Below are 15,413 nucleotides of genomic sequence, written 5' to 3' on the forward strand. Positions count from 1 at the left end.
AAGCCAAGAGGGAGGACTTGGTTTTCAATCAATGAAATTGTTTTCCTAATCTTTCCATGGCTCAGTTGTGAGCCTGCAGGTTGCTCTAGATTTAAGTTCAGTCTGAGGCAAAGCTTGCCAGAGGAAACAGGTTATCTGATGCTGTGCTTGCGAATTCTGCGGTTACTGTTTATGGATGAGTTGCAGATGTTTTGCCAGTTGGCTGCAACTGTAGTCTGCTGATGCAGGCAAAGAGAGATTTCCCTTGCATTATTTCAGACACTAACATCCCTCCTCCCACTTCATGAAGCCTTCATATTATTACTTCAGATGTAGCTCACTTTACCAATGTTTCCTTACCACAACATATTGTCCATCAAATCTTTCTTTCTATCAATATATTTTGTCCGTTGTGCATGCATTGGTAGCAGAAGCAGAGAGATTACACCACCAACTGCTACTGTGTGATGTCTGCATCACTTTCATTCACTTGCACTAGCCCAGACTGGGGGTTGTTGGCAACTCCATCCTTGATGGATATCAGAGGATGGAACTCAAATGTGCTGCTGAGCTTGTAGATCTGATTTCTGCATCACAGCACAGCATGTCTCTTGATGGACTTTTTTTCAGCAGTGGAAATCACCTTGATTTGGATCTGACACAGATCAGAGACACACATGAGGTGTTTACCAGCCAAATTCTCAGATCTAACAACATAGAATAGCACCCACTTGCTTCAGCATTCCAGGGTAGATCTAAAGCATCAGATATAGAACCTTGAAAAGACAACATGAGCTGGATCCAAACCACAAAGTACCAACTGATGTCTATGTTCTCTCTTTCAAGGAACAACAGCTTCATATTAGGGTGACATGTTAATGTTTTATGTCACTCCAGAGTTTCTTGTCCTGTTTCGAAAACCTTCAGCTTACACTCTTCAGAAACAAGAAAACAAGTTCCCATGAAACCATTCCTTATGATAAGAACAAAGCTTTATTCATTCTGTTCTAAAAAAACAAAAGCAAAAACCAAGAACAAAGATTCTTTTGCTCCTCTTGTTGGCAACTACGACATAAAACCTTGACAGTAAATCCAGAAAAACAAGCCAAACCAGTGTGGACCTGAGAGGACAGTTTCTCGATGCAATGCCACTATTGGCAGCTGTTGAAACATCAAATTGGCTGGTTCATCTGGTTGCCACTGTTAGATTGGGTGAGTGTACCATTATTCATGTGCTCCAGGTCTGATGATTGTCTGAGTCAAGTCTACCGACTTTGGTTGGCCATGACTACTGCAGTTAGATTCTAGGTAATTAGTACCTATCAGAAATGTCATACTTTGAGGGTCACAGCATAATATTGACTCGACTTATCACTTCTCATAACTTAAAGGTACATAGAACATGTTTTATCTTCATAGAACTAACATAGATACAGAAACAAAAATTTGTTAAGGTCTGCTTTCAAGGTTTTTCTTCCTTCAAGCTAAATATGAATCGATATTCCTGACCTTGGAACTCCAGTGGCATGTGTGAATTCACTTATAGCAGAAATCAGATGTTTACGTTCAAACTGACGAAGCAAACATTGCAAGATGGGGACATAATTTACAAGAACATCGATCCCCTACAGAGTCTCCAGCTGGCTATGACTGGTCTTGTGCTCACACAATTGTTTTAGATATGAAAATAAGAACAGGAACCATTAACTTGAAAGTCGATAGCTGGGTCAGCAAGTTTTCCTTTTCATTTTTCGATTAAGGTAATCTTCTTTCTTTTGAAAACACTAGGTTCTCTAGGGAAGAACCTCCTTGAGTCTCCATGTTCAGGTCGAGGTAGACTTGGCCTCAAGGTAGCTATCGGTGGACAAAGAACAAGAGAGTTGAAAATGATGTTGAAACCGCTTAAAAACCAAGACAGGGAATCTTTCTACTCAAATATACATAGCTTCCCTGGTTCCCAGTCTATATTTTCCACTAAGCCATGAAAAGCAATATTCATCTCTTCCTTGTATCAAAACCAAACAAGGTAAAAAGATATGTTTTATATCTCTTTTGTCATCTGAAACATATTTATCATAGCTTTTTATCAATGCTTGCTATTCAAACATGTTCTTATAATCAAGGATGGCAAAAATCTATTTTTCAAACCATGCAAAGAAAAAAAATATAAAGTTGATGTATGGTAGCTCTTTTAGAAGGAATACATGAGCAATCACAAAGATGATGGTAGCTCTTTTAGAAGGCATCCTAAACCCCTGACTTTTAAGTTGGCAGCTAAATAAGATAAATACTAACACAAGATAACCCATCATTAGTCAGGAGTAAGAATCAAAACCTTGTAGACTAAAGTCTCTTTATGATGTTCTTATCAAATCTCCTTAGAACAAAAGCCCATCTTAGGAAGACATACCTGTAAAAGACATGGCTAAACTTCACCAATTTACTGAAACTTGCAAGAGTAGATCATAGAAACTGGGGTCCTCTTTCTTTAAATAAATGCCAGTCACAAGCACTATGGAACATATGGTCAACACCTCGAAATCCCAACCTAAATAAAAGAGAATAAAGTAACATAAGCATCAAAACTTAGAGAAGGCAAGAGTTCCAAGTTATCCTTTTGGGATTCTGGGGTGGAGGGTGTGCTCTTCTGAGGTTTCACCTTTCTCTCTCTAAAACATAGACCCCCCCTACCTTAGCCATCCTTGTTCACACATCATCTTCACTGACTTCAAAACAAACCAATCATAAATTTTACCTATCTAAAGCAGTTACACAGTAAGTGCTGCCACACCAATATATTAAACTGACCTTTGGATGCCCTGTCCCTCACCTTTTGGTTTCTAGTGGCTAACAGGAGATCTTGCTGATCCACTTCCAATCTGCAATTTTAACTTCTCTTGCATCCAAACAACAACAATAAGCACTAGAAACCAATAGCACCATCTCAGTTCTAATAATTCAACTCCATTACCCTTAAACCAAACCCACTGTGTTACCAATTACTAAAGCTCTTTAATCATGCTTATATTTTTATTTTCTCATCAACAGGAAATCTAGAACAAGACGAAGAAGATCTCAATTATGGCAAAGAATCACATTTTCGTTACAGACATTCTAGTAGCTCGAAGCATCAAGAAGTGCAAGAATGTTTGAGCATCAAAACTTGGAAATAACATCTGCGCCTAAATCATGTTCCTTTTTCTAAAAGGAGACCTTTTTTTGGAGAGGAAATGCATAGAAGGAAACGGAAGCGAGCCATGATCAACTAAATTAAGCTTTTTTTTACACGAATCACATGAAAGCGCTGTTTACAACGCCGAAACAACAATAGCGTCATCAAGAACGACACCATTTATTTGAAACTGGAGCGAAGCAACCAAATCACATACCAAATTCGTGCTTGTTCTTCCTAAAAATTGGCGTATTTTTATATGGAAGCTTTTCAACCGCGGCACTGGGCGATGGAGGAACAGCTGCGGGAGTAGGGGTTGGCCTGGGCGCCGGGGCGGCAGTTGTAGTAAGAGGCGCCGCGGCGGGAGCAGGGGACGGTGTCGCGCTTAAGGGCGCCGTAACTGACGTAGTTGGAGGTGGCGAGCATCCGGCGGGTCACCTCGGCTCCGAGGTCGAACTGCTCGCCGGCGAGGCACTCCGCGACGGTGCCGCGGCACCCGGAGAGGGAGGAGATCCAGGCGAGCGGGACCTCGCCCCCTCCTCCTCCACTGGCGGCCGCTGCGGCGGCGAGGAGGAGGAGGAGGAGGAGGGCGACCGAAAGGAGGGAGCTTTGCGTCGGCCTCATCATGTGGTGCTTGCTCATTCGCCCTCTTCCTCGGTGGAGAGAACAAATACCTCTTTCTTGCTCTCTCTCGGAAGAAAGGAACTCTTGGTATTCCAGTATTGCTTTCTCCTTCCTTGTCCTACCAACAAAGAGAAGAAGAGAGGATCTTGGTGGTGTAGAGATCTTCCAATGGATGCGTTCGCATTTGACTGGGGATTTTTACTCTTGAGTTTTCATTCAAGCTTAGCCGCAGATGAAAAATTACATGGAACATATAATTGTCTTTTACTGCGGCACTAAGATCATCTTAAACCTGACATAGGATCCAAGACAGAAGACCAATCTTAGTTGGACAAAGCAAAATGTGACATTGATTTGGTGTTTTAGCAATGGAGTCACTTGGGATTTTGATTTTAATGCGGATATTTAGATCAATAACAAAATAATTTAGATTAGTTATAGTTGGTGAATCTTTACACCGTGGCTAGTACGACTCAATTCAATCCTGGATATATAAGGTTATCCACGTGGATGCTTGGATAGTGAAGGCGAGAATCGGGTCACGTTTGATCGAGTTTGAGCCTCATCTCTCGAGCACAGTCTTCTTAATTGACAAGTGGCCTCCTTCTTCGTTGTTGGACTCCTACACACAGGTCAAGGTCGAGAGGGGGATTTCTTGACTTGACCCATCCGAAGCTTAAGTTAGCTTTTGGTAAAATAAGATAGAGTTGAGTGTTCGAAGTCCTTCCTTCTCCTGATTAAGGAGGGGTAGCTTTTAAACTTGTGAGGATGAGTTGGTCGTACGGGGTTAATTAACTGTGGCAGGCTCCTCGGGTGATCGACTTTAGCTTCTGTATGAGTGCCGATCGACCTGCACGGATCGACACTACACGACGTTGCCCCGAGCTTTCTGAGACGACTGTACTCTAATGATGTCGTTCGTACGGATGGGGTGGCAAGTGATTGCCCGTCACGTGTGTGTTGTACGTCACATCGTACTTGAGGTTTCACGTCTGTATCATTGTGTCTACTTTTCTGGTGCACGTTAGTGATGTCAAAATATGTCCTATCAATTATTAATAATTTATATGATATCATTTATCAACTCAGCCTCGGCTCAGTTTCCATATGTGATTAGCGAAATCGGTTCAAGATTCGATTTCATTAAAGCTTGGATCGGTCAATCCTGAGAACCAAATAACACATTTGGTCCATCATCTAAGGTTGGGCCGGCTCTCGCTCGGTCATTTCACCGGTTCCACTCCTGAACCGGTTCGTCTCACGTGTGAGTAGAACTAGCACGTGCGGAAACTAGGGCTGGCGACTGGCTATATATATCATATCGAAGACGCCCTCCGCCCCGCGTCGGCGCTGCTTCCCGTTGGTCGCATCCGTTGCTTCCGGTGCGACTCGCAAATGCAAAGCTACTCTTCGATTCTTCGTGCTATGATTTCTGTGGTTGATATTGTTTCTTTTGCCTCAGAATTTCTGTTTATTGGCTCGTGGAAAGATTTCGTGCTATGATTTGATTACTTTGACGTTCTGCGGCTGTTCTGTTGTTCCTTTCGAAACAGAAATTTTTTCCCCTTTAGAGCATGTTTCCTTGTAATTGTGGTGCCCAGAAGAAGGCGCAGGTTGTTTGGAATTGGTTGCCTCGATCTGATTTATGATTCAAATCTTTGTTATTTAGGTGATTTTGTGATCGTTGTGCACGTATTTCGGCAAGAGAATCGACTGACAAGATGCAGAACGAAGCGGGTGAGATGACGGATCTCTACATCCCAAGGAAATGGTAATCGTCCTATAATTTCGTGGAGAGCTTCTATCTTTTTGTGCTAAAGCGTGATTTTACATCTTATGATGATCAACCTCGATGTTGTTGTTGTAGTTCTGCTACCAATAGGCTCATTACAGCCAAGGATCATGCCTCGGTCCAGATCAATATCGGGCATTTGGATGAGAGTGGCGTTTACACCGGCCAGTTTTCCACTTTTGCACTTTCTGGCTTTATCCGAGCTCAGGTCTGCTGCCACTTTTGGATTTTCTGATGTACTAATTCATGCTTTCTGGAATCATTTGTTCTTTATGTCGTGATTGATATGCTACTGTTTTTTAAGGAAAATATGAGGCCATTTTTACTATTTTCTTCTTTTAATATCGCTGCTTATTGAAGACTTATTTGAAAATGAGCACATTGCCCCATATATTAATGTTGCTATGGTTGCTTTTCTAAGTTTCTGACCTTTTTTCCCTCACGAAAAGATGTCCTCCAACCGAATGTAATCCAGGTTTGAAGTATGAGAGACTAGGATTGATTTCGGGATTAGTATTGGAATCTTGTCTTAGGGACAATCAAATTATTTTGCTGGATTAGTGTGGTAGCTTAATAAGTATAAGACTTACAAAAACGAGGAAAGTCATCTACATCACAGAAACCATAAGATTTCAGAAAATAAAGAGATTAAATTTATAATACTCTTGAGATTAAAGGATTCTTGTTAGTTGGGCATAAATACAACAAAACTTATTGGGAATAGTGAATAAAATCACATTCCTTTCTTCTACAATGGCCTTTTATTTTATGTATCCAAAGGTTACTAGAAGGGGGAGGGGGAGCTGTTGTGAGTGGAAAGCTCATGTAACATGAAAATTCACCATCCTTAGGGGTATGTTGTTGTGCTCATGTCACTTGTATTTGTGTTCACTAAGTCTCCTTTATTTGTATGACAAAGGGGCTTGTCCTAATTGTCAGTTTCTGGCATTACATAGTTGTTATGCTGTATTTGGGAAAAAAATTGTGACAATTTTTCTATTGTAGTTTGTCATTATGTTACCCAATTAGCTTGTGGTATTTGGTTTTTCTATTGTGGTTTGCGTGGTATTTGATTTACAAAATGGGATACTTTTGTTATCAACATCTGATTGAAGGATCAGTTTAGCTACCTTGTTTTAGGTCTCTAAGTTCTGTCTGGATTTTGAGACTATGGGTACGGTTGCCAACCTAATTGGCACAACACACTAAATCCTAAACACTTATTTCCTTGATAAGGCGTTGCACTTCCTCAAAGTCACAACAAAGCTTACGACTGATAATGATATCAAGATTTACATGAATGTTATGTTGGTGCATCATCGAAGCTTTTCCCTTTGGAGAGTCCATTTGAGTTAATTATCTGTGTTATTAATTAACATGTCAGTAATCATCATAAACTTGAGCCAAAAAAGGGGTTTTTTTAACAATTGTATTATCTGTAATAAAACAAGCTAGCTTAGATGGCCTCTCATAGGAATATTATTTCACCAGTCAGAGAGTTATTTACATGATCATTGCAATGCTTCTACATGCTAACCACTGATGGACCGAAATTTGTTCATAAGATCAGTAGGCTGAACGGTTGTTTGACATGGAAATGTGCCACTCATTATCAAACACATTTGTCGGCTCAAATAGCATTACTTACATCTAGTTATGACATGTTGGATAATAAAATGGTTCTTAGCTCGACCATAAGGCATGACTGAGAACCTGTTGCCTTTGCATTACTTGCGTCAATTGCTGTACGACTTGTATGCTCCTGACAAGTTCATCTTGTTCCACAACTTTTCCCGCAGGGTGATGCTGATGGTTCTTTGGATAGACTTTGGCAGAAGAAAAAGGTCGAAGTGAAGCAGCAGTAGAAGTCAATTGTCGAAGCAATGCTTGATTAAAATTCCCTTCCCTTAACGAAGGGATTAACTACTGTTAAGCCCACTTAGCTTTGCGCGAAGCCTAAATTTTGTGCTCTATGATGACGATGACATACTGGTGCTGCTTGGTCTTTTTAAACCCCATTCGAACTCATTGGATTATTACTATTACTTCTATGTAGCGTAGCGTGTTCCAAGCCATGGGATTAAGTTAATGACTGCCTTATTTTTGGCCATAGCTGAGTTGTGTTTTCTGATGCACTGGAAAATAAATGCTGTTTCATTTCATGATTTCATTGAATGGAAATTTATTAGTAGTCAGTCGTGTGCCAATATCACAGGCCATGATTTCTCTCCAATCAATCAAATGCTCAACTAGTTCTATGTTCATCTACTGCGATGGCAAATTTATGGTCCCTCCAACCATTTCCCTCGAGTAGGGTGTTTATGCTATTAATCGGTGCATGAAAGAGAAATTGGATAATAATTTTCTTGGAAACCTAAAATGTCAATTCTCTTAAAATCAAACCCATATAAATAACAAATCGATGCAACTATACAAGTTCTTAGGATCTTCCATGATAAGCAGGGTTCTATGTTCATGCAGCATATTTGTAAGCTTAAGAGCCGGTACATGTCATGACTTAGAGAAACTAATTGAAGGTATTTACAAACTTGGGGATGGCGCAATAAATTAGTGGGTTCGTTGATCCAACGGCTAGGTTTCGTCTCTTATGATGGTTTATTGGGTCGGATCGGACTGCATCGGAAACACTCTTGAATCATATAAATAGTTAACAAATCAATGAAGCAATGCAAGTTTTTGAATTATTTTTCCATGCTGAGTATTTGTATGCTTAAACTTTGCTAAAGTTTATCGGTCATGCCCAGATCAATTTAACTGAAGGTTCCAACACTCGCTTGGGGTCGAGGAGAGCTCCAATGATTGTTCTACTATGGTTCATTCGATGCTGAAATTAGTAACGAAACAAAGTAAGGGAAGATATAACGAAGTAAGGGAAGATATGAGTAAATAGTATTTGGCCTCGATTAGTATAGTCTAATGAGCTTGATCCACTTAGAGAGAATATTCATTGGATGTTTTATATTCAATGAATACTTGTATGATTTAATTATTAACTAGGGGCGTTAGTTTTCTAGTGCTGATTAGATTGCCATATGTTAAGTCATAAGTTGGGTAAACATTTTTCTTATTATTTATCTCAAATGAAAGTGTGCTTCGGAGGCTCTATGGAAGAATTCTCCGAGTGCAATCAGACATTGGCTTAACGAGTTAGTCACATGCACCTCTATTAGAGATTAGAGAGTCATGACTCCTCGTAAAAAAAAAAAATCAACGAGTTTTATTGGATAGCTCGTTGGTAACTTTTGGTGTTTGCCCTAAAGAGAGCCTCCAACAATATTTGATGTTTAACATAAGATGGATGCTTATGATAATTCTGGATGCTTAGTTGAGGAGTGTGTATCAGATAACTTTTGATGCCAAGAAACGTGCATCAAATAACTTTTGATGCTTAGCTAGAGAAGTGCAAATTGGATAGCCTTTAATACTTAGATCAAAAAGGGCACATCAAACACATTTTAGAAGCTTAGCTCGAGGAGGGTTCATTAGATATGTTTTCAATACTTAGCTCAAGGAGCACATTTGATACTAGGCTCGAGGAGGGTGCATTAGGTATATCTTCAATGCTTAGCCAGAGGAAGGTCGGATCATGCACATCTTTGATGCTTAGCTTGAGGAGGGTGCATCGGGTATAACTTCAATACTTAGCTTGAGAAGGATGCATCGAGTATATTTTCAATGCTTAGTATGAGAAAATGTGTTAGATATAATCATGAAACTAGTACCAACAAGCAATACCTCAACGAGTGAAAAAACCATAGAAGTCTTGAGTCCACAAATGAAAAAGTCGAGTGGGAGATAATTGATGTAGCACTAGTCATATAGTACGTCGTTTGGGCAAGAAATTACTGATAGGATGTTTAACAGTAGAGGAGGTGCTATGGGGCTATAAGGACTATTTGCCTTAAGCTCTTTTGAGTTTCTTTTATCTTCTGTCCTTACTTTTAGCTCCTCGAACCTGTATCATCTTTTATTCTCACCTTAGGCTAGAAAAATATCTTTCTCTTTCATCTGAATCTTGATCTCCTAATAAACTAATGGTTGGGAGAGTTAAAGCTTATTCTTGAATAATCTAAAGTTTGGGGGGTCTCGACTTCCTCCTCCTTGGGGTACTTGATGATGATAGATCCAAACATCTTGAGAGACCATTAAGATCATAAAATATTTCTATAATTATGAGTCTATTTTGACCCTGAGTATTTGAAGAGTATACATGTCTAATACTTTACATCTCAATCGAGTACTCGTTGTAGGTATCTCAATCTGGGCAACATCTCTCTTGACCCGTTTTGTAGACACCTCTGTAGATATATCGATGTATTAGAGGTTGAGCTTAGATTCCCTCTTTATCTGCTCATCTCAACATACCTTCAATGATGGAGTATCTCACTTTTCCAAATGATACCCAACTTATAGCATTATTTGATTGTTATTATTGGGGAGTATTGCCATTCTAGCATTGCCACCTCCCGTCTACTTTCAAAGTATGCAAGAGAGTCAATGTATTATTATAGCTCGTAAGAAGTTTAAGATAAAGAGGCCCCTAACATCTAATAAAGGCTGAAATTGGTATTTCTTTTTTATCGTTAGGATTGAGGTTTCAATCTTGACTAATTGACAAATATCATCAATAACTCTTCCCCCTTCCGAAACTCCTATAAAGGGGTCATGTGTTTTGGTTAGCAGAGGTTCTAACCTCATCTTTGGCCTTCAAATGGATGAATAAAAATTGAATGATTAGTGTTAGCCTAAGCTGGACCCTTAAGGTATACTTCAAACTTTATCCTTTTCTTTTTTTGTTTTACCTTCTTGATTCATAACTTATTTTCTTTTCTATTTGTAGGGATAAATCTCTTTACAATGAAGAAGAGGGGTGCGACCTCAGTTATCAAGGCATCTGTTACCCTAGCTATCTCATTAGTTGTGTTGGGGCAACTTGCCCCCTCATTAGTACATGTGACTTAAGAGTCACCCCTACTAACAAGGTCATCATCGAAGAACCTCCCAAGAGAAAGAATGTGGTGGTTAAGAAGAAAATATCTAAGACAGCTTTAGAGAGTGAGTATCTTAAGGCGGCACTATCAAGGATGAGGCCACACTACTAGTTTATTTATGACTTGCGCAAGAATAAGAATAAGGCAACGCCTTTTGCTACCCAAAAGATATTCGACTTATTGAATGTGGACAAGAATGAACCCCTTTAGGCTATGTGGAAAAATACGAAGGTTTCTCAATTGACCTAGGAGGATAAGAACCTTTCAACTCAATGCTACCATAGGGCACTAATCCCTTCTCTAGTGAGGGAGGTGCACACATGGTACTTGGAGAGGTTATGATCGGTGCTACCATGAAGAACAAAATGATGGTAAGTCATGAAGTCACATAAATTACAATTGGATAATTTTTCCTTCCAACTAACTTCTCAATCTTCCTTGTGCAACATTACTACTATATCATGAGGCTAAGCAATCAAGTGTCTGATTTGAGAAGCATCACCACCCACATAACAAGCGAGTTGTTCTAGATCCATAATGAGGTGGAGCAAGTGTAGGAGTGTGATGACCCATAGGTCATCGTTTGCCTTGGAGGCAAAGGTGGTTGATGCACAATAGCATATTACTAGTCAGGCGAAGCATAATAGCCGAAGATGATATGAGGGCGCAAATAGAGGACAGACTTATAAAGGTTAATGATAAGATCAATAACTTGAATAATCAAATCACTGAGATGGAGTGATAGGAGATCGAGATGGCTTTGGCCTTGAAGTGTGCAACATAAGTAGTCATCGTATACAAAGAGTTTGTAGGCTTTAAGTAAGGGCTGGGGAGAGTGGAGAATGTCTCCTTTAATTTTAGAGATCTTCTCGTCTTGACTTAATTCATAAAAAAATACATGAAGGCCATGGTTGAGGAGAACCCCTATGTTGACTGCCATGAAGGCTTGTCGGTGCCTCTTGATGACAATCTCAACTTTTCCATTGGTGCTTACACCTTGGCCTTAGTCACAATTGCTCCTCCCCTGATTATTATTGTTTTGACTCAAGCACTACCAATTGAGGGTGATGGGGCCTGTTTTTCTTAGTAGTAGGAGATCGTGGCACGTCATACACCAGACGCTTGGTCAACCATGAGTGTTCCAAGGTGACAATGGTCACAATCGATCGAGACATCTCAATAGGCCTCAAGGGAGTTGTCGACTACTAAGGAGCTAGAGCTATTGCAAACCGTATCATCTTAGTCAATGCATGCATCTATTTGGTGAGGCTTAGAAAGACATCTAGTACCGTAGAAGAGTATCGATGGTTTACGAACACAGGCTATTGGTCAACATAGATATGTTATGATATATGAATTTTCATTCTAGCGTCAAAATATTAGGGATGGATATCAGTGATGATTGAATCAACTTGATTTAGTTCAGACTCACGTGAAAAAAAAAAAATATCAACCGACCTCGGACGCTGAATCTAATATCAACTTACAAAAAGATCGAGCTTAATTAGATCTATCGATGTGATTCGTTTCGCATCCAAGTTAATAATAAAATAGATAAAAAAAAACGAGCAAATAATGTTTTACATGTCGTAACTTCGCTCACACGGGTGCGCATGCGAATGAAGATATTTACGGCTTAAACCTACGTCCCATAAATTAGTGAGTCCAATCAACGATTGGGTGGTTCGCCGGACCGGGTCGGATCGGACCGCATCAGAAACGCATCCGGGGGTAAGATGGTCATTCAGCCTTCTTAAGTGGCGATCGCGTCCGTGCGCTAGGGTTTCTCCGTCGGGCTTATTCGGTATTTAGAGGTGGATTCGGCGCTTCCGAGTGCTAGAGAGGAGGCGGAGGAAGGAACCGGAGATCCGAAAATATGGTTTGTGCCAGTCCAAGTTTACGATGTATACCACGAATATTGTTTTGTTTCTCGTCGTTTTTGCGATTCGATGAATAGCTTGCTTTTGTTTAAGTGCACATCTTGGATTAGGGTTTATGCATCGAGCATTTGTTTCGAATGATGCTGTTCGTTGTTATTTTGGATTTTTTACCCGTTAAATATTTATTTTTCTATGAAAAAGGTCCCGCTCGTGGCGATTGGAATTATGTTTTTACTGGATTGTTTTAGATGGATTTATTTGTTTGAATATACTTGCCTATGATGCTTTTTTTTGGGAGATTGGAGTGTTGGATTTGTTTATATTGCTTGAGCGATCAAATTTATGTTATTTTTCTGGATGTTTTCCACTCAAGGTGTCTTTTTTGCCTTCATAGCTTTCTGATATTTTGCAAAGGTAGCAACTTGGTTGATATGGTCGGTGTCTTTTGTTTCTCTGCTGCATATAACAGATGGATCTTGTTTTCCTAACTGGGAAACATGTAGGATATTTGTTTGTGGCTTATGCTTTTGTACTCTCAGAAGGCATGAAACATCACAGTGATTGGTTTATGAGATTGTTGTTGTCAGTCATAATTGTCAAGAACTAGGGAAGATTCTGATGAACTATTTTTTCAAACTAGGTTATAACGTTATCTGCTTCTAATTGCTCGTCACCTCGTCCTTTTATTTTTTATTTTTTGCTTGCTTGACTTGTTTTCCTTGATGCGCTTCAGGCAAGGGGATTGAAGAAGCATCTGAAGAGGCTCAATGCCCCAAAGCACTGGATGCTGGATAAGCTTGGTGGAGCATTCGTAAGTTGAAATCTTTTATTTTGAGCCATCGTTTGGTTTACGCACTTTGTTTCACTTTGCATAGTTTTGGTCATCTGCTAGGCTCCCAAGCCGTCGTCTGGCCCTCATAAAGCCAGGGAATGCTTGCCCTTGATCCTTATTTTAAGGAACAAACTGAAATATGCTCTTACCTACCGTGAAGTCATTGCTATTCTGATGCAACGCCATGTGATGGTGGATGGGAAAGTCAGGACTGACAAGACTTACCCTGCTGGTTTCATGGGTATGCAATCAACCCTTTTCTGATGAGACGTGATATGTTGTTCTTTCTGGTGGAAGGTCTTTTTTTTGCAACAAAACTGTTGAAAATGACAATAATGTTAAAAAATAACAATAATGTTAAGAGTTCAAAACTTAAAATTAGCAATCTCTCATTCATGATTTACATCTTTGTTATTTGCTTGATTATTTACCTAACATGGTTTGTAATCTGCAGATGTTGTTTCAATACCTAAGACAAATGAGAACTTTCGACTCCTTTATGACACCAAGGGACGCTTTCGTCTCCACTCAGTTAGGGATGAAGAGGCAAAGGTATGTAGGCATTGTGCTTGGTTTCTTTGTGAATATTTGTGGGACTCATGACAATAAAATTTTGATGATAATTTGAGCATAAAAAATATGTATTTGTAGATTTATCTTGATCAATGTTGTGATTTGTCATTACATTTTGCAGATGTTTGAATTTCCAAGACCAACATGTTTAGTGAACATCGTAATTCATTCTGTTTCCATACACTAAAATGAGTAGTAAATGGTAGAACTAGTTATGTGCAGTTTTGCGGATTGGTTTGCTGTTAAAAATCTTGAAATCTATCAATGTGTTGAAAGTCCATTTTCACCATTTACAGTTCAAGCTCTGCAAGGTTCGCTCCGTGCAGTTTGGACAGAAGGGCATTCCCTACCTGAACACATATGATGGTCGTACCATTCGCTACCCTGATCCTCTTATTAAGGCCAATGACACCATCAAGCTTGACTTGGAAACCAACAAGATCGTCGACTTCATCAAGTTTGATGTTGGAAATGTTGTGATGGTGACTGGTGGGAGAAACACCGGTCGTGTCGGTGTGATTAAGAACAGGGAGAAGCACAAGGGGAGCTTTGACACCATCCACGTCCAAGATGCCACTGGCCATGAATTTGCGACTCGCATGGGCAACGTCTTCACGATCGGCAAGGGGACAAAGCCATGGGTGTCTCTTCCAAAGGGCAAGGGAATCAAGCTCAGCATCATTGAGGAGGCACGAAAGCGCTTGGCTGCTGCTGGCGCAACTGCCACTGCTTAGTTCTATGCTCTGCATCCATCTGAATTTTGTTATAGGGCTCTTTGTTTACTGGATTAGAACCTTGCCTCAAATTTTATCACTTGCATGCCAGTTTCTCTTTGGACATAAGTGGAAGATGAAATAATTGCCATAATCATGGTTATAGGATCCTCTACATTTTGCCACTCTATTCTTACTCTTAGACATTGTTATTTGGTTTTTACCAATGCCTATTTGTGTTTTCCTTTTATTTTGATGTTGCTTTCTAGGTTTTGGCTTGTGGACAGACTGAGTAGTTGTGTTGGCACAAATAATTGAAAAAATCTTGTGCTTTATACATAGCATATACAAAACAAAGAGAGTGTCAAATGTCTAATGGTGAAGACAGAATGTAAATATGATGACCAATAGGGAATGTTGTGATATGACATTCATTGAACGCATATGTTTATGTATTGTTATTGAGAAAAATAAATAATCACTTCTCAATCTTTATTGGCTAAACAGGGATGAATTCTAGTGGAATATTTCCCTTGCAAAGCACAATGACCCAATAACTGTAAATTTATCAAAAACAGGTAATGTGGATATCTTGTAAGAGAGCTTAAACTTTCTTAGAAGGAATAACATAGCAAGTTAAGACATTAATAGGGGATTAAGATTGTTTAGAATAATGAGATCTAATAGATATTACATTTTACTCCCAAGTGGCGCATCTCAAATAAGTTGGACGTTAAGACATTACGTCTTACCATAGCTGTTGTTGAAAGAGTGCATAGGGTATTATGACACTTACATAATGCATAAGGTGTGATGAGAGAGTGAGTGCATAAGGT

General features: G+C 39.6%; 3 protein-coding genes across 5 annotated transcripts; 2 read left to right on the top strand and 1 right to left on the bottom strand.

The window, feature by feature from the left end:
• Positions 1-3,216: 3,216 nt before the first annotated feature.
• Positions 3,217-3,950, bottom strand: LOC135626401 (protein RALF-like 33). The gene has a single exon (XM_065131650.1). It carries the CDS (start codon positions 3,791-3,793, stop codon positions 3,422-3,424), a length of 372 nt encoding a protein of 123 aa, XP_064987722.1. The 5' UTR covers positions 3,794-3,950; the 3' UTR covers positions 3,217-3,421.
• A 1,151-nt stretch (positions 3,951-5,101) lies between these two features.
• On the top strand, positions 5,102-7,679 carry LOC135627147 (small ribosomal subunit protein eS21-like). Of its 3 annotated transcripts, none has more exons than XM_065133139.1 (4): positions 5,102-5,157; positions 5,445-5,546; positions 5,643-5,775; positions 7,367-7,679. In XM_065133139.1, exons 2-4 carry the CDS (start codon positions 5,497-5,499, stop codon positions 7,430-7,432), a joined length of 249 nt encoding a protein of 82 aa, XP_064989211.1. In that variant the 5' UTR covers positions 5,102-5,157; positions 5,445-5,496; the 3' UTR covers positions 7,433-7,679. The 3 variants fall into 3 exon arrangements, with proteins under 3 accessions (XP_064989211.1, XP_064989212.1, XP_064989213.1); XM_065133140.1 differs by having other exon boundaries at positions 5,114-5,212; XM_065133141.1 differs by having other exon boundaries at positions 5,117-5,209.
• Positions 7,680-12,336: 4,657 nt separating this feature from the next.
• On the top strand, positions 12,337-14,827 carry LOC135626976 (small ribosomal subunit protein eS4z-like). The gene is made up of 5 exons (XM_065132856.1): positions 12,337-12,458; positions 13,193-13,270; positions 13,352-13,532; positions 13,746-13,843; positions 14,161-14,827. The coding sequence occupies exons 1-5, from the start codon at positions 12,456-12,458 to the stop codon at positions 14,596-14,598; spliced, it is 798 nt and encodes a 265-aa protein (XP_064988928.1). The 5' UTR covers positions 12,337-12,455; the 3' UTR covers positions 14,599-14,827.
• The last annotated feature ends 586 nt before the right edge of the window (positions 14,828-15,413 follow it).

Source organism: Musa acuminata, chromosome BXJ2-11 (assembly GCF_036884655.1).
Source record: "Musa acuminata AAA Group cultivar baxijiao chromosome BXJ2-11, Cavendish_Baxijiao_AAA, whole genome shotgun sequence".
In the NCBI taxonomy this organism is placed as follows: Eukaryota; Viridiplantae; Streptophyta; class Magnoliopsida; order Zingiberales; family Musaceae; genus Musa; species Musa acuminata.